Here is a 21,710-nt window from a genome sequence, read left to right as displayed (position 1 = left end):
ATAGCAAAGGCAATGATATAATATTGGAAATGTGGGCCTAGCAATCCAAAGTCCTAAATTTTATCCTGATTCTGCCTGGCCACATAATCTTAAGCAATTCACTCAGTATTGTAACAATTCATTGCTCCTATAGTGGCTATAATCACGAGACAGGCAGGAACTAGCACTCTAGAACAGGAGTCACCTTTTCTTGTTACTTTTCTATAACATTCTCTGTAAAGACCAGACAGCTTCCATTACAGACTTTGAAGGTGATACAGTTTCAGTCACAACTGCTCAACTTGCTGGTGTGGGGTGAAAAAGTCTTAGACAGTACATAAACAAATGACAGGGGTTGTGTCCCAATAAAACTTTAGGGACAATAAAACCTGAAATTCATATAATTTTCACATGTCATGAGATATTATTTTTTGATTATTTCAACATTTGAAAACATAAAAGACATTCTTAGAGTGAAGGCCACACAAAAACAGGTGGCAGATTAGATCTGGCTGGCAAGTAAAAATTTGACAGTTTGCCAACATCTGCTCTGGAGCCAGACGGAATTTGACAGGTTTAGTCTGTGAAGACGTATAACTTTGGGCAAGTTAGTTTCCTTCTCCTGGCCTTGGATTCTTCACTTGTAAAAATGGGCATAATAAGAAAACAGTCTTCCTGATGTGAAGATTGAATGATATAAAACATCTGGATAGGGGCGCCTGGGTGGCTCAGCGGGCTAATGTCTCTGCCTCCAGCTCAGTCATGATCCCAGGGTCCTGGGATGGAGTCCCGCATCAGGTTCTCTGCTCAGCAGGGAGCCTGCTTCCTACCCCCCCCCTCCTTACCTGCCTCTCTGCCTACTTGTGATCTCTGTCTGTCAAATAAATAACTAAAATCTTTAAAAACAAAAAATCTGAATACTTAGCATGGTTCCTAACACAGAGTGCATGATGTATATTACCTATTACTATGCTTATTATTCTATTTAATGAAGAAGAAACTAATATATATTGGTAAATGAAAATTGAACATATTTAGTATAATGGTTTGATAATTTATTTACCTCAGTTAAATAGAGTCGGAAAACAGGTAATCTTGACGGCCAAACTGCTCTAATGCTAAGGAGATAGTATAGAATGTGCCCTTGGAAGAAGTAGTTTATTAATTTTTACTCCTATGAATGAATGAATGCATTATCCAGAGGAACTTAGATATAATTGACTAAATAAATTTATGTATGTAAAAGCATCCAAAAAAATCAAGAACACTACATAAGTAAAATTGCTATTTTCTTGAAAATAGTATAAGAGAACAAACCAGTTAAAAAGAAAATGGATCCTTGTTTTTCTTTTTTTTTTTTTTAAAGATTTTATTTATTTATTTGACAGCGAGAGAGAGAGAGATCACAAGTAGGCAGAGAGAGAGAGAGAGGGAAGCAGGCTCCCTGCCGAGCAGAGAGCCCGATGCGGGACTCGATCCCAGGACCCTGAGATCATGACCTGAGCCGAAGGCAGCGGCTTAACCCACTGAGCCACCCAGGCGCCCCTTTTTCTTTTCTTTTTAAAAGATTTTATTTATTTATTTGACAGAAATTACAAGTAGGCAGAGAGGCAGGTGGGGAGTGGGGGGGCAGGAAGCAGGCTCCTTGCTGAGCAAAGAACCTGATGTGGGGCTCCATCCAGGACCCTGGGATCATGACTGAGCTGAAGGCAGAAGGTTTAACCCACTGAGCCACCCAGGCACCCTGGATCCTTGTTTTTCACTGGGATTATGATACTAAATATATTTTCTAACATGCATAAAATTTCTTTTGAGACTTCTTTGACCCATATTTATTTAGGAGTGTGTTGTTCAATCCCTAAATATTTTAGGATTTTCTAGCTATCTTTGTGATTTCTAGTTTCATTCCACGGTAGCCTAAGAGTATATTTTGTATGATTTCTAATCTTTTTGTTAAGGTGTTATTATACAGGAACCCTATTTGTGTAGTAGTTAGGTGTGTTGTTGGGGGAGATTCATTTTATATTCATATGATCAGGTTTCAGTCTTTTAATGGGCCTGTGCCCCAGGGCTGTGGTCTTTACAAGTGCTTCCAACCCCTCTCCCTGCCTCGGCTACACTTAGGTAAGACAAGAAGGTTAGAGGGGCTGGAGTTGGGTATTTCCCTTAGTCCTGGTTGGACTGGCTTTCATAAAACCCATGTTGGTTGGGTTCTGGTGAAACAGTTTCCCTTGAGATCAGGCTTTTGTTAATGAGAACAGATGCTCTGGAGGTATTTCAGAATGATTATTTTCCCTTCTCCTGGCAGGAAGCATGAGGGGATTTTTCTCTGATCTTTACCCTGATAACTTAGTGGGTCTCTTGGAGGTAAAATTAATCAGAGTATGGGGTCTCAGCTAAGATAAGGCCCCAGGAATTTTTCTCTCAAACTAATTCACTTTCAGTCTCTGGCAGTTAGTCAATTACCCTTTAAATGCTCCAGTTGTGATCTGGCTCCAGCCACAGGCTTCTGCTCCTAATAAGCCCTGATTCTCTGTATTCACATAGTTTTCAGAGTGGTGGTTTGCTTTGCGACCTCCATTATCTGACAGATTAAGAAGTGTAGTCGATTTTCAGCTCACTCACCTTTTTTCTTGTTTTGAGAACAGCAGTGCTAAGTTCCAAACTCTCATGCAGACGGGAAATGAAGTCCAGATCATTACTTCTGGATCCATGGATGCTGCTTGAATCAGTAGCATCCAAAAGGGGTGATAAATGTAACTTGGGCTTGAACCAGATCTTGAGAACCCAGGAGTGAAGTCAGGAACTGGAGAGCTCCGGAGCCAAGATCAGAGAGCTATCTGTGAGCTGGGCAGGTAGGCAGCCATTGCTAGTGAGCACTGCACTTGAGTTGTCGCAGGCTTGATCTCTTTGAGCCCCCTGCAATGTGCAGCCTGGTAGGCTGGCTATGCTCATACAGATGGAACCTGTGGCTGCCCCAAAGTTCAGGTACTTTGTGTCCATTTATAAATATTCTTAAGCTTCCATAGTACAACACTAGCCTCCTGTTACTTGAAATCACTGAGTTGACAAAAACTTAAATGATACAATGAACACTGTTATGCTGTAAATAAGCAAGTAAAAATAAATAAATTAATTAAATTAAAAAAAAAAACTTAAATGATTAAGTTCAACTTAGGTGAAGAACTCCATGCCTTCATGTAAGACAATACTCAAATTGTCCCATCCAGAATTATTTTATGAAAATCTTGCTTAGTGGTTGAACTAAAAAACATTTGGACTGGACTTTCACTCTAGTGGACACTGAGATAATGTGCTCATTTTCTGAAAGCAAAAATTATTCTAAAATTTTTTTTACATGATGAGGATAGGTCTAGTCAAATAGGCAGACTTATAAACAGGAAAATCCAACATCACATGGTGATTGCTACCTAACATTAATTTAGCACCTGCTACAGGCCAGGATCTGTCCTCAGTATTTCCCGTGTATTAATTAGGTACCTTATAAGATAGGTGATACTTTTAATTCTGTTTTACAGATAAGGAGATTGAGGTTCAAAGAGGTTCAGAATCTTGCCCTAAGTCATGAAACAAAGAAACACATGAGCTAGGGTATAAAGTCTAATTCCTGAGTCAGGATGCTGGCTTTTATACTGTGATAAAGAAATCTATGGGAGGATTCAGTTGAAGTAATTAATCTAGCGTGGGAATGCTGGGGAAAGCTTATCTGTTGGAAAATCACTTTAAGGAGAAAGGGAGAAGTTAGACTGAAGGACAGTGGGGAGAGAGGATAGCTATCAAGATTTATAGAAGGAATAAAGTGAATACGTTTTTTATAGTTCAGGGGAGAGAGAGAGGCCGCCTGACAAGAACAGAACCAGTGAGGCTAGAGAGAAGGGGATGGGCTGGAGAACACTGAAGTAGTAAAATCCATGGAAGTGTAGATAGTTTGGACAGGGATGAGGGGGAAGACATGGTTATGACATCCACGCATCTGGCTACCTGGGAGATTTGTGGTACCCTCATTTTCAAGTTCTTTCCCATAGCTCAGTCAGGTAACCGGCGCTGTGAACTACCACGTCCTATTCAGGATTTTGGCATTCACTGTTACACTTTCTCTTCTTGTGAGCGCTTCTGTCTTTGCTTCCTTTAAGCTCTCTTTGCCCTTCTACTCTTATGATAGAGTCCCCTTTCCTACTCTCTCATTCCAGAGGCCTGTGGTAGCTGCAGGCCGGCTAAGGGAGCTCTGTTGGAACTCATTTCTGTTTTTACTCTACTTAGTAATTGGAAGGTTGTGGTGTTTTCTGTCTCCTTGTAAGGGTGAATATACGAGTACTGTGTAGTTTTGTTTGTTCCCTCTACAGATTTTATGGTTTTGAGAGAAAGGGAAGATTCAGATTTAGATATTATCATCGTTCTTCAAATCCAGAGATGGCCTCCTCTTATGTTTTATTATGAAAAAAAAAAAAAAAAAAAAAAAAAAAAAGTATCCCTAACAGAGATAGTATCTGTGTTTTAAAGCCCTGTGACCAGAATGCAGTGGGTGGTATTTATAACTACATAAGAAAAATAAGAGGCAAGTGGTTGTGGTTCAGCTTTACTGACTCTCTTGTGTCTTTTCTGCCTAATAGTTGTGTATATTCTTCACAAGCTGGTTTACTGACATCTCCCAAATGGTACCACTGATAAAATTTAAGAGCCCAGCTGTAGCCTAGGTTAACGTGTTCTTTGATGATCACGAAAGTATTTGACAACTTTTGTTTACAGGTCATAACCAACAGTAGAGATGCTAGAACATCCACTTCCCTCATTGTTCTCTTACAGTCCCTTCTTTCTTGAGATCCCTAATATTGACCTAACAGCTTGGACACTTGAGATAACAAGTTCCTTTTCTTCTTTAATCTTTTCTGATTTAACCTTTAACCTCTTTTATCTGTTTTCTTGTGTTACAAACTTTTGATTTTGCTTTTTATTTGACCTTTACTTGAGTAACAGATTTATCTTGATTTATGAATAGAGAATTAAGAGAAGAGGGATCAGGGAATAAGGAACTAGGGAGGGTAGCTGTATGGGGCAAATCATGAGCTACTTTACAGCTGGAAGAACAGCAGACTAAGATCCACTGCTGTTCGTTTGCCTTTCAGCCTGATTCAGGACTTTTCAGTAAGTCAAGCAGTTCTGTAGCTGTGAGGCTGCTCCAGGCTGAGTTCAAGTAGCGGCTCAGGGTTCTCAGTCCTGTATCCTGAATTACCTGTGTTAGGGAACAGAAACCCTCACAACTGCTGTGGAGCAAACATCAATACTCAAGTCAGAAAAGCCTAGTGAATACCCACCTCATTCAGCAACATTTTTGAGTCTTCCTCCCCAAGAATGCCTGCATTGACAGCCTTTTCCGGACATGTCTCTCTAAACTGTAAGAAGAACTGGATTCATGTCTTAACCTAATATTCAGTTCGACTCATTTTTGCCCTAGGAGCCAGAAGCAGATTACCCTCTAGAGACTCTTTTCTCATTTCAAACTCTTACTTCAAATCACTAAGCTTTATGACTAGTCACAAACATGTTGTTTATGCAAGATTTCCATCAATCATTCTCATCAGTTCATTGACTCCACCCCCTTGGTAGTTTAGTGGTTTCCGTGGCCTTTGACAGCTACTGACTTATCATGCCAAAGAGGGATTACATGTGTTGGCTGCACGTAGCAACAATTTTCTAAAAACCCAACATTGATTTCTATTTGGTTTCTAAGATTAAATCATTCAAAAATTGTCGAAGTATGAGACTTCAATAACTCCACCTCTTCTCCGGGGATGTAGTTATGTTCTTGGTTGCGAGGGAAGCAACAAACAGAGGATCCCTTTCCAAAATGGCCTTAATCTTTGGCCTTTGATACAAAGGATGCTCTGAAGTCTTCTGTATGAGGAGACAGGACATCCAGACCTTTGGACACTATCTCTTGGCCTTACTGCTCAGGAAAATTCTTTACCTCATCCAATATTTCAGGTTACTGTTAGGAAATAATTGACTAAACTCTCAGTGATGAAGATCCCAGAAGGTCCAGGTTCAGAATCATTTTACAGGGTTTGAGGAGAGGAAACCAAGGAATTTCATGGTAGAATTAAGAAGAAAGATCTGGTATACGTTGTGGAAAGAGCAACTCCTACAAAATCTAGAATAAGTAAGAGCTTTGTTACAGAAATCTGTGCTTCATGGCTATCCATGCCAAGAATGGTCTCCTAGAATTTATAACAGAACAACACACCCTTAAGAGACCGAAGGCACTTAGAATTAACTGAGAGTCACAGACAAACTCCTACCAAGATACCTAGGCATTATTCTCTCTTCAAAGACTGTGAGCAAAAGAAATAAGCTCAGTGTTCCCCGCTGCTCCTCGCCTTGGTGTGTTCCCAACTGCAGAGGCAAGTCAACAGAATTCGAAATTTGCCAGACTTCAAAGGATGTGGGATTTGACACCTTGTCATTTTCCCACAGTCTGTAAGTTTCCAAGGGATCCTGGAGGCATGGGTGCCATGTTTCCTTGGCTGATAAATAGCTGAAACTGAGAACACCCAACACCAGCCCTGGCTTCTTGCCCACTCCCACTGGGGAGAACTATTTCTGGACAACTGAAGCAGATAGACTTGCTAAGTGAATGCACACATCTGTTATTTTCATGTTGAGCACCCACAGAGAAGAACTATAAGAGAATGTGTCAAAAGGAAGATAATCCTTTGGAGGCCCCCTCCCAACCTCTAAGCTGCCCCTGGAACATTATTTTATCCTGTGAAAGATGAAACTTGCCAAAAGTTAAATAAAACCTGTCAGATTGTCTAAAGGCAAACAAAAAGACAGGAAAAATAAACATCAAATCCCACTTTCCTACAAGAGTAGTTTATGCTCCTTTTGCTTCTTAAATCTAAGTGGCCAGTCTGTTTTTGATCTTTCTGTCATGCAGTGTACCTGGGCTTTGCTTATCATGCCTCACCTGACATGAGCTGAGTACCGGTGGCATGTCATCTCACAGGAGCTATGATTTTCCCGTGTTGTGACTTCTAGTTACCCTATTAACTTCCAGTTAAATTTTGCATATGGTATCTCCTCATCCCAAAGCCTTCAACATGTGGAAGATGGTGAGGTTGTGTTTTCAGGTCTTAAAGGGCAGACAAGATTATTCCAGGCCTTTCTAGTTTGTCTGCTGAGAGACAAAAGCCAGCATCTGTCAAGGGTGTTATGACTGTCAAGTGTTTTGGGGGTACACAGTTTCTTTCCATCTTCCAATAAGCCTGTGAGATAGGTTAAGAGTTATTTTCATTCTCTTATAGGTGAGGAAACTTGAGGTTGACTAACTTTCTTGAGGTCACAGACACAACTTCAGGCCCTCTGAGTTTTCTTGTAAGCGAGTAACCTCCCTTGATTACATCATTTCTTATTCCATTATGCCCCCAAATGGGAGATCAAAGCAGCACTGATGGCTCCTGACCTCATTATTTCCTAGAGATCTTTAAGTGGCAGAGTTCACTGGAGGCCAGCATGACTTTGTCCTTGGAGTAAAAGTTCGGAGTTGCCATTTTCTTGGAAAAGAATGAGAAAGAGAACAAGTGGAGTGCCTGGCTGTGCAAGAGGAACCTATCAACACTTTCAGGCGGATTATTGTAGCTTAAGTAATTTTTCTCAGGCCTTCCTGTCCCAGAGAAGCACCTGGAGGAGCGCCACCGGGCACCCATTTTACTTTACTTATCTTAGAAAAATGGAGAAAGAATGGGTTCTCTTAAAGGCCATAAGAGAAATACCTGATTGACTTTTGGTTAGTCCAGTCCTGGCTTATTTTTATTTTAGAGATAAAGTCTAACACCTGAAACTGTTCTGGAATTTTTCAAATTCTAATTCAAAGATACTGTGTTCTATTCTTTTCCAGGTCTTCTTTCTAATATACATTCTCTGTGACTGCTTACCCTTTCTGTTCTTTAATTTCCCCACATTTGACCTCTCTTTATGTACTTGTCGCATTTTACATTTTAAAAGTAATTCCCTTGTTTTTACCAAATGTCCAGGGTCTGTGCAGCTAGTAAATCACCAAGGTCTACTGACAACCAAAGGTGTACTTCTGAGTAGATGTCTCCAGAGAAAATATTTACTTTGGGGAATGAACAAGACAATCTATTTCAGTGTGACAAGAATATATTAGAACTCCTATTTAGATTTATTTTTGTCTTATTTTATTTTTATATGATATATCATATATAAGATCCATATACTATACATTTGTAAGATAATATATATTTGTTTTTATTTGTTTATATATTTGTTTGTAAATGTAAGATAATATATATTTGAATAATTATATGTCTGTATAATTTATAAGTATATTGAAAGTGCATGCTTTAAATATTTTTACTACGATGTGTATCATCTTAAAAATCTGGCAATCATACCATCAGCAGAAGAGTGTAAGAGAAGCAGAACACAAATAACGGTACTGGTTATTATTTACTGACTGCTTATTATGTGCCAGCTACTCTCCAGTTGCTTTATTCATATTAACTCACTTTATCCTCCCAACAACCCTCTGAAGTAGGTGCCATATTAAGGTACCATGTTATTCCCCTGTTGCAAATGAGGTCACTGAGGAATTGAGAGGGTGGGTAATTTATCCAGAGACACAGAACTTCCAAATGGCAGGATATGAACTCAGGCTGGTGGGCCCCAGACTCTGTGCTCTTAACTTCATAACTTCATCTTCATAACTGCAGGTATTAAATAGGATATGAGGAAGAACTGGACTTAGCATCCCGAGAGCAATCTGTGGGAGCTCGTTTTCCTCATTCCTATGCTAAGAGACATCTTCTTTGGACATTCTCTCATCTTGAACCTCTTCTGCATCTAGATGTTGAGGCCACAAACATAAATTAGACAGGGATTCCACCTTCAAGAAGCTATAGTCAACGCAGAAGATAAAACAGTGATATAAATAGCTATAATACAAGTGTGAAGTGGGAAAGACAAAAAAATTAAACGCTACAGGGATTTGGAAGAGGCATTTCCTCCAGAGGAAGGAACAGGGGAAAAGTTTGTGGAGTAAGCCATATTTGAGCTGGCTTGAAGCTAAGCTTATCTCCCAAATCACCACGTAATTAGGTAAAAAATTGCATCATGAAAGTATCTTTGGAAATGCCTGTTTGGGGCTTTGGACTTTACCCTTTTTGAATCTCCTCCATATTTAAAAGAAGTATGCCTTAGCTAAGTCTTGAGCAGTCTGGTTTCCCCGGCAGGGAGGGTGAGAATAGGAGAGGCATCTCACTAGGAGGTGAGGCTCTACAGGGTTTGGTTTTGGTGGCAATGCCCGGATTCCCCAGCTCAGTGTGCCCAGGCCATTGTTACATCCACCTACTCTGATGTCTAGTGGGACCAAGGCTATCTTCAATGGGATATATGATGCCCAAGAAACTAGTTTTGAATCCAATTTATAACTTAAAATTGTGAAGTTGTATTTCAGCCTTTGAAACAGCCAAAACCAGTCTTCATAGAAAATGGTTCTGGACAGTACAAGATTTTCCCAAGATTATCAATAGGAAAAAAACCCCCACAAAACTTAGTGGTAGAATGAATCAGAACCTAATGAGGTAATTAGTCAGAAGACGGGTATGCACCACAAGGGGAGTTTTTTTGAGGCTGAGACTGCCACCTGTTGAGGGGGCTTAAATCAGGATTTTGGCAGAAGCACGTCTTTGTGATAGTCAATAAATGTCAGTGAGACTGGGTCTCCTCTACATACCCAATTTAGGAATGTGGTCATTCAGTCTTCCCACACTGTGACTCAGCTCAGGACATACAGAAAAGAAAGATTTAACTCACTAAGACATGTGGAAGTTTACTTCAAAATTGTTAACCCACAGCAAAACTGGTTGATATGTGGGTTGGGAGCCAAACCTGATAATGTCTGTGTTTTCTCCCCATCTTCACTACAAAAGATTTTTGTCTGGGAAGAAGTTTAGTCTGACATGTTCGAAGACAAGAAAATCAACAGCACTAATATAGGTCAGAATCTGCATCACTGAGCCAGAAAAGCATAAAATAATCTTATCTGTAGGGGAGAAATGGAATTTCATGAGTGATTATGGTGAAACATGACTGCAGACCCAAGTTACTTATGACTTACATGTCTCTAAAGGAAAAGATGAATTATAAAGAAAAGAGAAGTTCTGACTTACTTCTCGGATCTGCAGTGACCTATGCCAAGCACAAAGCCAGAGACCAATCTTTATGCCTCAGATTTTCCATGGATGAGAATGCTACCATGAATGTATCATAGACCTTCTAATACGTTTTTATAAGTTACTCTTTAATTTTAAAACCTCTGAGAAAGTTCAACTTCAAAGAATATTAGAGGTTTTAAAAAAGCTTAAAGCAGAACTGAGTTAAGCAGTCCAAAACATGGACAGATGTAACATATAACTGTAAGGGTTTTCAGACACTAAGCGCCTTGAATCTCTCTTTAAAGCTCACTTCATCTTTTAATAAATTATTCTTAGCATAAATATTCCTCCTTGTTTTAAATTTTCTCTGGTTCTCTGGACTCTGTCCATTCTCTAAACAGAAAACAATGTTATCCTACCCCTTGTGACCTAAGAATTCCTATATTATTAAAACAGAATTCTTTAAAAAAAAAACACCAATTTCTTTGTATTCTTGAAGACACTTATAAAGGGTAGACCAACCAACTAATATATATTGAGAACCTACCAAATTATAAATATGATGCTTGTGAAGGGGTCTAAAAATCTAGCAGAAAAATTAACAATTCAGGAAACAACAGATGTTGGTGATGATGTGGATAAAGGGCAACTCTCTTACACTGTTGGTGGGAATGCAAACTGGTACAGCCACTCAGGCAAAAGTGGAGTTTCCTCAAGAAGTTAATAATATAATTACCCTACAACCCAGCAATTGCACCACTAGGTATTTATCCAAAGGATAAAAATGTAGTAGTTTGAAGGGGCACGTGCACCCCAATGTTTGTAGCAGCAATGACCACAATAGCCAAAATATGTTAGGAGCCCAGATGTCTTTTGGCAGATGAATGGATAAAGAAGATGTGGTGTGTATGTATGTGTGTGTATCTCTCTCTATATATAATGGAATATTATATTACTCAGCCATTAAGAAGAGGAAGAAATCTTGCCATTTGTGATTACGTGGATGGAACTAGAGGATATTATGCTAAGTGAAATAAGTCAGTCAGAGAAAGACATATACCATATGATTTCACACATATGTGGAATTTAAGAAACAGAACAGATAAGCATCGGGGAAGGGAAGGAAAAATAAGATGAAAATTGAGAACTCTTAAGAAATAAACTGAGGATTGCTGGAGGGGAGGTGGGGGGAGGGCTAACAGGGTGCTGGGCAGGCATTAAGGAAGGCACTTGATGTAATGAGCATGGGTGTTATATGCAACTGATAAATCACTAAATTCTATCTCTGAAACAAACAAACAAACAAAAAAATCTCATAGTGTTCCACACAATACCTCTGAGATACTTCCTGTATTTGCTTTGAAAAACTTGTTAAATCTCCAAGCTGAGATTCAAGACCAATAATTCCAATCCTTCAAAGCCAGATTCCCCTCTGTACCACCACTGGGTGTGCTCTCTATACTTGGTTATCTCCAATGACAGGGACCTCACTATCTCCTGACAAGCTGTCCCCTCCATTTTTTGACACCACTTAGTTGCTATAGAAGACAGATCTCTATACAAATTAGTTAGCCACAATACAGGAATAAGTCAAGTACTGTAACTGCTGAATCCATTGAAAAAGATGAGAGGAAAAAGGAATTGCTGTTCGTTATGTTGGTCAGGAAGAGACAGTGATTGAGGGTTAAATTACCAAAATTTTTTAGTACTATCTTTTGCCTCCTATGCTAAATTGCCCCTCCTGGAAATCTTCCCTCTTTTACTAACTTGCTAAAGAAAATAGTGGGCTGGGCGCCTGGGTGGCTCAGTGGGTTGGGCCACTGCCTTCGGCTCAGGCCATGATCTCGGGGTCCTGGGATCGAGTCCCACGTCGGGCTCTCCGCTCGGCGGGGAGCCTGCTTCCCTCTCTCTCTCTCTGCCTGCCTCTCTGTCTACTTGTGATCTCTCTCTGTCAAATAAATAAATAAAATCTTTAAAAAAAAAAAAAAGAAAAAGAAAAGAAAATAGTGGGCTGACTGGTTCTTTCCAGGCTTCTTTAGGGCAAAAAAAAAAAAAAAAAAAAAAAAAAAAGACTAAATTAGCATACTCTAATTTAGAGTAATTGGGAGGGAAGCCCACTGGTAGTCTTACCTGTGGAGTCATCCTGATGGCCATCAAGCGATCCAACAGCCCAGGTCCCTCCCTCAGGTCTGAGAGGAAAATGACATACAGTCTGATGGACATCCATTTTTACATATAAACAAGTAATGTCTTACTAGTAACTCACTAGTTACTAAAATCTAATATTTATAACTAAAATTAATGGTCAACTATCACCTACTGAGGTCTCCAATTTAGTGTTCTAAAAATCTGAGCTGCTTCTCAATAAGCCTCTAGAGTGACTGGGCACCTGTTGATAATTTCTAGTTTTTTATAATTTGGGGGAGGGACTTTTATAAGTACAGTATTAGTATAGCTCGAATTGTTCATGGTTTCCAACTCCTACTCATCTTGACTTAGGATATTTTTACAACTACTATTAGGTTGACTTTTGTGGATCTTTTTGTTCTTGTATAATTGTTGGTTTGTAAACTTTTGTTATTTCCTCATGGATTCTTCTCACACAGTTCTTGCTTTTAACTGAAAAATGAAACTTAACTACTAAGGTAAAGGGAAGAAGTTCCAATCATTTCTAGACCTTTGCTAGCCCTAGAAACTTCAGGTGAACATTTTCATATTTCAGAACAATGCTAGAGAGTAGAAATTATTTTCCCTGAATTAAAAAAGAAGAAACTGAGAGTCAGAAAAATGACGTGACTTGCTAAACTTTCAGAGCTAATCAGTGGTGGAAATGAAATTAAAACTCAGGTCTACCTGATTCCAAAGACTATGGTCTGTTATATTAATACCATCAACCCCAGACCCAGAGTGTCTCCGGTCTAATTCTCCCCTCCAGATTCCTTTTCCTCCAGTCATTTGGCTAATATAACTCTAATAATTACTAAACACCTGGGTAAAATCTCATTAGCACTAAATTCAGGAAAACCAAATTCTGTTAACAGGAATTTGAATATTGCTAAACTGTTAAGCTGGTATGTGAATGTCTTTTGTTTAAAAAAAAATGGACGTAATTGCTTTTTTATTTTCCTCAACAAGATGTAACATATCTCTATTTCAGGGACTGAAATGCATACTAAGTAAACTGCTATGGGTAAGGTAGCTCCAGATATACACAACATATACACAACATACAAATAAAGACTGAGAGAAAAAAAACCCCTCTGACTTTGGAATTTCTTGCAGGCATTCTGCAAAGGCTCGCTGATCTTGGAACATTTGGATGTCTCTTATTGCCCCCAGCTGACAGATGAGATTATTAAAGCATTGGCCATTTACTGCATTTACCTCACATCTCTCAGCGTTGCTGGCTGTCCAAAGGTACGTGCAGGAGTCAGAGATCAGACAGGTCCAGCTGAAGCACAAAGAACCCAGGCAGGGCAGTAGGCAGGGGTTAACGCATCACAGAACACGTTTACTTTGTTATGTCTGAGGTATTCGTTACTTTTTTTTTCCCTTTCCCCAAACTGGAGAGAGCTTTATGATTTCATTTGCTTCAAAGTAGAATTTTCAAAAAGTTAAAAACAATTTTCATTCAAATGAAAATGTGTCGAAGGTTTATTTAATTCATTAATGAGAGAACCAGCAAAATGGTAAAACCAGTTCATAGAGCATTTGATCAAACCGATTATTTGTAGGAACTGAAGAAAAAGGATGCTGGAATATGATTGTTGGGTAGATCTAAAATTGGTTAATGTCCTCTAAGGTACTAAGTCCATAACCGTGGAGTTGTAGTTTCTACCATATAGAAATAATTTACATTTCTCCAGGACAAAAATATAACAGGTTACAACAGGTGACTTCACTGAGTTTTGGCCCTAGTTGATAGTAATTAGTATGGCATAATTCCTTATAAAATTCCTCTGGTAGGCCTGTTAAACAATGTTTCAGTATGACACTGAAAAGACATGTAATCATCTTTTGTCTTATTTCCTGGGTTTGATAATTTTTCTGACATCTGCTTATGAAATAAATACATGCTTATTATAAAATATTTGGACTATACATGAAAACAAAAAGGAGAAAGTAAAATCTGTTGTCATACCACCATGCAGACATAACCATTATTGGCATTTTATATTTTGTCTTCTAGAATATTTTTCTATGTACACAGAGATTAGTCATAGAAGATTTATGTTTTGTCCTCTTTTTTTTTTTGGAATAGAATCACCCTTTCCAAAATACATTGTAGCCTACTTTTTTTCTCTTAAAACACTATGGACATATTTCCTGTTGAAAAACAAAAACAAAACTGGCGGCATCACGTTACCTGATTTAAAGCTTTTCTACAAAGCTGTGATCACCAAGACAGCATGGTACGGGCATGAAAACAGACACATAGACCAGGGGAACAGAGTGGAGAGCCCAGATATAGACCCTCAACTCTATGGTCAAATAATCTTCGACAAAACAGGAAAAAATATACAATGGATAAAAGACAGTCTCTTCAATAAATGGTGCTGGGAAAACTGGACAGCTATATGTAGAAGAATGAAACGCGACCATTCTCTTACACCGTACACAAAGATAAACTCAAAATGGATAAAAGACCTCAACGTGAGACAGGAATCTATCAGAATCCTAGAGGAGAACATAGGCAGTAACCTCTTCGATATCAGCCACAGCAACTTCTTTCAAGATATGTCTCCAAAGGCCAAGGAAACAAAAGCGAAAATGAACTTTTGGGACTTCATCAAGATCAAAAGCTTCTGCACAGCAAAGGAAACAGTCAACAAAACAAAGAGGCAACCTATGGAATGGGAGAAGATATTTGCAAATGACAGTACAGACAAAAGGTTGATATCCAGGATCTATAAAGAACTCCTCAAACTCAACACACACAAAACAGATAATCATATCCAAAAATGGGCAGAAGATATGAACAGACACTTCTCCAATGAAGACATACAAATGGCTATCAGACACATGAAAAAATGCTCATCATCACTAGCCATCAGGGAGATTCAAATTAAAACCACATTGAGATACCACCTTACACCAATTAGAATGGCCAAAATTAGCAAGACAGGAAACAACGTGTGTTGGAGAGGTTGTGGAGAAAGGGGAACCCTCTTACACTGTTGGTGGGAATGCAAGTTGGTGCAGCCACTTTGGAAAACAGTGTGGAGATTCCTTAAGAAATTAAAAATAGAGCTTCCCTATGACCCTGCAATTGCACTGCTGGGTATTTACCCTAAAGATACCGATGTAGTGAAAAGAAGGACCATCTGTACCCCAATGTTTATAGCAGCAATGGCCACGGTTGCCAAACTGTGGAAAGAACCAAGATGCCCTTCAACGGATGAATGGATAAGGAAGACGTGGTCCATATACACTACGGAGTATTATGCCTCCATCAGAAAGGATGAATACCCAACTTTTGTAGCAACATGGATGGGACTGGAAGAGACTATGCTGAGTGAAATAAGTCAAGAAGAGAGAGTCAAGTATCAGATGGTTTCACTTATTTGTGGAGCATAACAAAGAACATGGAGGACATAGGGAGATGGAGAGGAGAAGGGAGTTGAGGGAAAATGGAAGGGGAAATGAACCATGAGAGACTATGGACTCTGAAAAACAACCTGAGGGTTTTGAAGGGGTGGGGGGGTGGGAGGTTGGGGAACCAGGTGGTGGGTAATAGAGAAGGCACGTATTGCATGGAGCACTGGGTGTGCTGCAAAAACAATGAATACTGTTACACTGAAAATTAAATAAATAAATAAATAAATAAATAAATAAATAAATAACACTATGGACATATTTCCATGTCAAGAAATAGAGATCTCTGATTCTGGCTCAAAATGGCAGATAGAATACACACATATAGTTTTTTTTCCAGATTACACATATAATTTTGTTCCCTCTTGAAACCCTATAGAACTGCAGAAGAAGGGTAGGGGCTCCTGTTGATAGGAAAAACAGGAGAGGAGACAAGAGCAAGAAAATTTTCGAAGTTTAAAAATAGATCGACTAATTTAACAGACCAGAGACTGCTTTGAATTCTAAGCCAACAGTGGAGAAAGTTGGGGGGAAAATTGATTTATACAGTGATATTCAAATTTGGTAGCACTGTTTACCCCTGGAACCAGATTAAGAGGGTGGCTAAAATGAGGAAGACGGGTTAAAAATTCTTGAGAAATACAGACAGATCCTTAGATTTCCTCCCCAACTTCACACCCCTGGGCCCCTGCCCTTCCCTACCTTCACCAGAAGGTTGGGTATTTATTTCCTAGATTTCTCAACCCTGGCATTACCGATATTTTGGATGAGATAATTCTTCGTAGTGGGGGTTATTCTGTGCCCTGTAGAATGTTTAAGAGCATCCTTACCCTCTCCCCAGTATGTGTCTGTAACACCTGTCCCCCACACCCCCTTACCATGACAATGAAAAATATCTCCAGATATTGCCAAATGTCTTGGGGTGGTGGTGGGGGGGGGGCAGGTGGTGACCAAATGCTCTACTACTGGTTCTAAAGATAGTAAAAACAAAGGGCTGGGGGGCACCTGGGTGGCTCAGTTGATTAAGTGTCCAAGTCTTGGTTTTGGCTCAGGTCATCATGATCTTATGGGTGGAGGTATCAGGCTCAGCGCTCAGTGGGGAGTATGATTGAGGATTCTCTCCCTCTGCTCCTCCCCCCTACTCATGCACGGGCCCATTCCCTCTCTCACATGAATGAATAACTCTTAAAAAACTAAACTAAACTAAAAACTGAGGGTTGCTGGGCTGGGAGATACTATGTATAATTGAGAGTTTGAGTACAAAAGTGAAAATAGGAATTCTGTGAGTGAATGCTGAATGCAGAGACGCTCAAGCACTCTTCCAACACAGCACCTAGAATGTGGCTGCCAGATCTTTCCCTCCTGGCAGGAGACTGAAGGCCTCTTTTCTGGAGACTGACTAGCACAGGATGAAAGACAGAAAAATATTGGCATTTGGGGGTTTATCAACTAATAATCCATCTAACCATTGGAGTTTTGGTAGAGAAGACCCACATCATGCACTCAGACCTTCTAATCAGTGTTTAGCCCTTTTGCTATTGATAAATGGCAGACAATCAAGGATCACCAGACATAACAGAAAAGCCTCTGAAGTGGAACAAAATTAGTAGAAAAAGCTTGGAGGAAGAAAAATATGCAGAGGGAAGAAAATGAAAAAATCTTTAAAATATCCTCAGAAATTACAAGATCATGAACAACCATGTTGTCTTCTATTGTGCACACTGATGGGCTTCCTTTTAGTAAAGCATCAAACTCTCAAGATGCCCTACATTCTAGCTTGTCTAAAACTTCAGCTTCTTGACTCTTCAGTTCAGTGCAGTGAGTGGGTGAAGAGAGTGAAGGTAGAACCTCCTAATTCATAGTTATTCGTGCTGTAGGAAGAAAGAGGAGGCGATGGGGGAAAGGATGTGGTAAATTGTGACAAAATTAATCCAGAAAGTTCACAGCGAAATTTTTGTTTAATAATGCACTTGTTTAGAACAAGGGAAACCTGGGGCAGCTGGGGGGCTCAGTCGGTTAAGTGTCTGCCTTCAGCTCAGGTCATGATCTCAGGGTCCTCTCCTAGCTCTGCCTGTCTTTCCCCACTGCTTGTGCTCTTTCTCTTCTCTTGCTCTCTCTGTCAAATAAATAAATAAAATCTTAAAAAAAAAAAAAAAAAGGAACTAGAGAAACCAAGTGTCTTTCTGGTCAGCATCATCTGGTTCTAGAAGTGGGTCAAAGAACTAAGTACACTTAGCGCTGACCGTAGACCCTCTGCAGAGTTCTTGTTTTCATTGCACACAGACACGTAAACACATGGACAGCACATGGTTGCCTGGGAATTACCCTGGCCATAAAGCAGGCACAGATGCAGAATGGGCTTTTTAGTGGCTCTACTAATTAGGGGGGAAAGTAGGAGAATGAGAGAAACAAGGACTCCAGTGACTTGGGGCAGAGGATTTTTTGTTTGTTTGATTTTGGGTGTTTTGTTTTGTTTCTTGCTTGTTGGTAAGGAGAAGCTCCTTCTATAAACTGTCTTGCAGCCTAGAAACTAAGGAGGATGTTATACAAATAAGATATTATCAAATGAATTACCCTATATCAAAGATCCAGGGTAAAAAAATGGAAGGGGAATAGATTATTCCAGAACCTCAATGTAAGAGAAAAAAAGGGTTTAACTTTACTATCTCTGTGAGTCAAGTAAGTATCCTGACTCAGAAGATGCGGTGACCATAATTTAAGCCAATCGGAATAGTCCTCATTGAGAAAAATCATAAGGCTGTGGGTCCAGTTTAACACAATTTACCTACATTGCCTTTTTAAATTAATTCTTATTTTACTTTAAATTCCAATATAGCTGACACGTAGTATTATATTTTCACCTACATTGGTTTTGATGAGCCACAAAAGACACTGGTGTCTGGCTCATCATCCTAGGCTAGGTTTCTCAAAAGCGCAGGAGTCAATCTCGAATGGTCGCCTTATCCATCTCCTGGAAGGCCAGCTCTTCCTTGCAACCAGCTCACCTCCAAGTTCAGTACGTATATTATGACCCCATCTTACCCAGCACTGAAATGGGAATAACACTCTCTGCTCAGTAGGACTATTACGACCTTGTATCTGGGAGTTAAGAATTTAGCCAGTCACCTCCAGTTCGAGTTCCAAGGCCCAACAACATCAGTTCAGTCATTGAACATGTTGCGCTTCTGATCTGTGGGAAACGTCGGGCTCCTTTTTCACCCTTCAGAATCAATAAAACCTAGCTCCCTGAACTCTACCTGTCCTGGACTTTTCCATCCTCTCACTGTCTTTCTTTTTCTCTACAATTCTGAGGGCTTTTTTCCTATGTCTTTTCAATGACACAAGATCCTCAGAGACCAACATAGTATGGCAGGAATGTCTGAAGGCATTTTTATGAGAATCAGGCACAAAGTTAAACCTTGGACCTGAGAATGTTCTGAAACAGGCCATGCTTAGACAATGACAACATCTATTTTTCCAAACTTAGAAAGTGTACATTTCAAACTGAAGGATTTTATGCATAATTCTCTCAACTTTATATTGAAAACAAGAGCCAAGCCTCATGGCATGTTTTTTAGAATGTTCAAACATTTAAAATGAGAAATTAAAACCAGTTGGAAAAAAATTCCTTTGAAGAAAGTGATCTCGATTCTACAGCAAGTCTCAGTTTAGCTATGAATTCAAAAGCTAGACCCTGAGTAAGTAAAATAATCTAAGAAGTGGAGTGGAATGATCTCTGCAGAGCATCTGGGCAACCTCTCAAGATGTTGGAGCGCTCAGCAGAACTCCTCAGAGTAAGATTCATGTAGTCTCTGTGGAATCTGCTCTTTCTTGTGTCACCTGCTCGCCTGCTTCCAGACTCTCCACACAAATCATCAGAGGGGTTCAGATTCCTTCTCAGAGTAATCTGACCTTGTCTGCAGGCTAACTTCAGGGGATATCTATTTTTTATAGTTTTGTAACATGTTATGTTATTAAACCTGTGTTTCTAAAATGATGATGCCTCAGAGTGCATTTGAGTGTAAAGCCAAATTCCATTATGGCAGCATTTCATAAGTTGCTCATATTGGTGTGACAGGTATTACTAAGGAAGTTTTGATGAAGTTACCCATCCAAAGTAGAGAACTCTAAAATGAAAATAACAGCAAGATCACAAAGTCTGTTGGGGCCACCTGAACCATAGTTTTTCTGTTCTGGAAACAGGTAAATCACTAATGTGAGTTACAGGCCCATCACGTGACAAGCTGGCAAGAGTTTTGATTCTGTTTGCTATGGACTGAATTTTTGCCTCCCACTTCTAATGTGATAATCCTGGGAGGTAAGGCTTTGGGGAGGTAATGAGGTATAGACTGAGGTCATGAGTGTAGAGCCACCAGGATGGAATTATTGTCCTTATAAGAATAGGAAGAAACTAGAGCTATCTCTCTGCCCTGTGAACATCCAGTAAGAAAGTAGCCTTCTGACAGCTAGGAAGAGGGTCCTCACCAAACACTCAGTCTGTGGGTAACTGCACCTTGGACTTCTCAGCTTCCAGAACTGTGAGAAACACATGTCTGCTGTTTAAACTATGCAGTCTGGGGCATGTGGGTGGCTCAGTGGGTTAAAGCCTCTGCCTTTGGCTCAGGTCATGATCTCAGGGTCCTGGGACCGAGCCCTGCATCAGGCTCTCTGCTCAGCGGGGAGCCTGCTTCCCCCCCACCCCCTCCCTGCCTCTGCCTACTTGTGATTTTTGTCTGTCAAATAAATAAATATCTTTAAAAAAAAATAAATAAACTATCCAGTCTATGGCATTTTGTTACAGTGGCCAAACTGATTAGTACATTATTTTTCTGTGGGATGGAGTTCATTGGAATAATCAGTACTTCACTTTGGCTGTGTGTTCAGATTACAGACTCAGCGATGGAGGTGTTATCAGCAAAATGCCATTACTTGCATATTTTGGATATTTCTGGTTGTATCCTGCTTACTGACCAAATGCTTGAGGACCTTCAGAGAGGCTGCAAACAACTTCGAATCCTTAAGATGCAATACTGCAGGTGTATTTCCAAGTAAGTACGGACCTGAATACGGAAAGCTCTGAGAACTACTTTCTGAGAAAACAGAATATATGACGATGCCATTAATAACACAGAGTGGCTTTCAGAGGTTCCCATAACTGGCAAAATGTTTCCACTGAAGCAAAAGTTGGGTACATAAGCAGTCTATACAAGTAGAAGGTCTCAGGTGTCTACCCTGTGAGTTTTTAAATATAAAGCCGTTATTTGTTTCTTTGTTTAGTTTTTTTCCCTACGATGGAGAGTGAAAATGTGAATGCAGTTTTAACTGACCTGATGAAGTAAACTGTGGAGTGTTCAAAATGAGAATTCGGGACCAATCCCTGAAGGTCTGGCTCTTTTTTGCAGGCGGGAAAAATGAATACTAAGAATTAATATTATCAAAGTATAAGGAGTTTAAGCACATATATTTCACAGAGGAACTTTCTTAAGTAAGCAGTCTGGCATGAACTGAAGTATGAGATCTGCTCACTTGAAGCCCGAGGGAAGAAAATGGTTTCTGATCCAAAGCTGTATGTGTTAAAATGAAATGGTGGGGGGAGGGGGAAGCACACAAAAATTATTACTTATAAAATAGGCATCTCAGTGCCCAGGCCTGTTCACGGGAGGGCAGCTGAGTGAGAAAAAAAGAAGGTCTGAAAATTTTTGAAAGAGTGGAGACTCAACCCTTCTCAATAGGTCTAGAGATGACTGACACAGATATTATTAACTTCATTGAAAAAAGGGTACCATGACATAAGGTCCTGGAGTCCCTGCCAACCTTGTCATATCATTAAACACACAACTTTGGATAGGATGACAATGAATGAATAACATATTACACAAAGCAGTTTGGCTTCTAATCTTCTGACTGCATTTTGACAATCACTTTTTTGGGGGGGAAGGTAGT

General features: G+C 39.7%; 1 protein-coding gene across 1 annotated transcript in view; it reads left to right on the top strand.

The window, feature by feature from the left end:
• FBXL13 (F-box and leucine rich repeat protein 13) overlaps positions 1 to 21,710 on the top strand; it is a 233,922-nt gene that overhangs the window by 204,670 nt on the left and 7,542 nt on the right. Inside the window, exons 19-20 of the mRNA XM_046020438.1 lie at positions 13,455 to 13,589; positions 20,652 to 20,815. Of these exons, the coding sequence (XP_045876394.1) occupies positions 13,455 to 13,589; positions 20,652 to 20,815 (299 nt within the window). The remainder of the gene's footprint in view (positions 1 to 13,454; positions 13,590 to 20,651; positions 20,816 to 21,710) is intronic.

The sequence above is a fragment of the Meles meles genome, chromosome 10 (genome assembly GCF_922984935.1).
Source record: "Meles meles chromosome 10, mMelMel3.1 paternal haplotype, whole genome shotgun sequence".
Taxonomy (NCBI): Eukaryota; Metazoa; Chordata; class Mammalia; order Carnivora; family Mustelidae; genus Meles; species Meles meles.
This window is presented reverse-complemented; position numbering and strand designations above follow the sequence as displayed.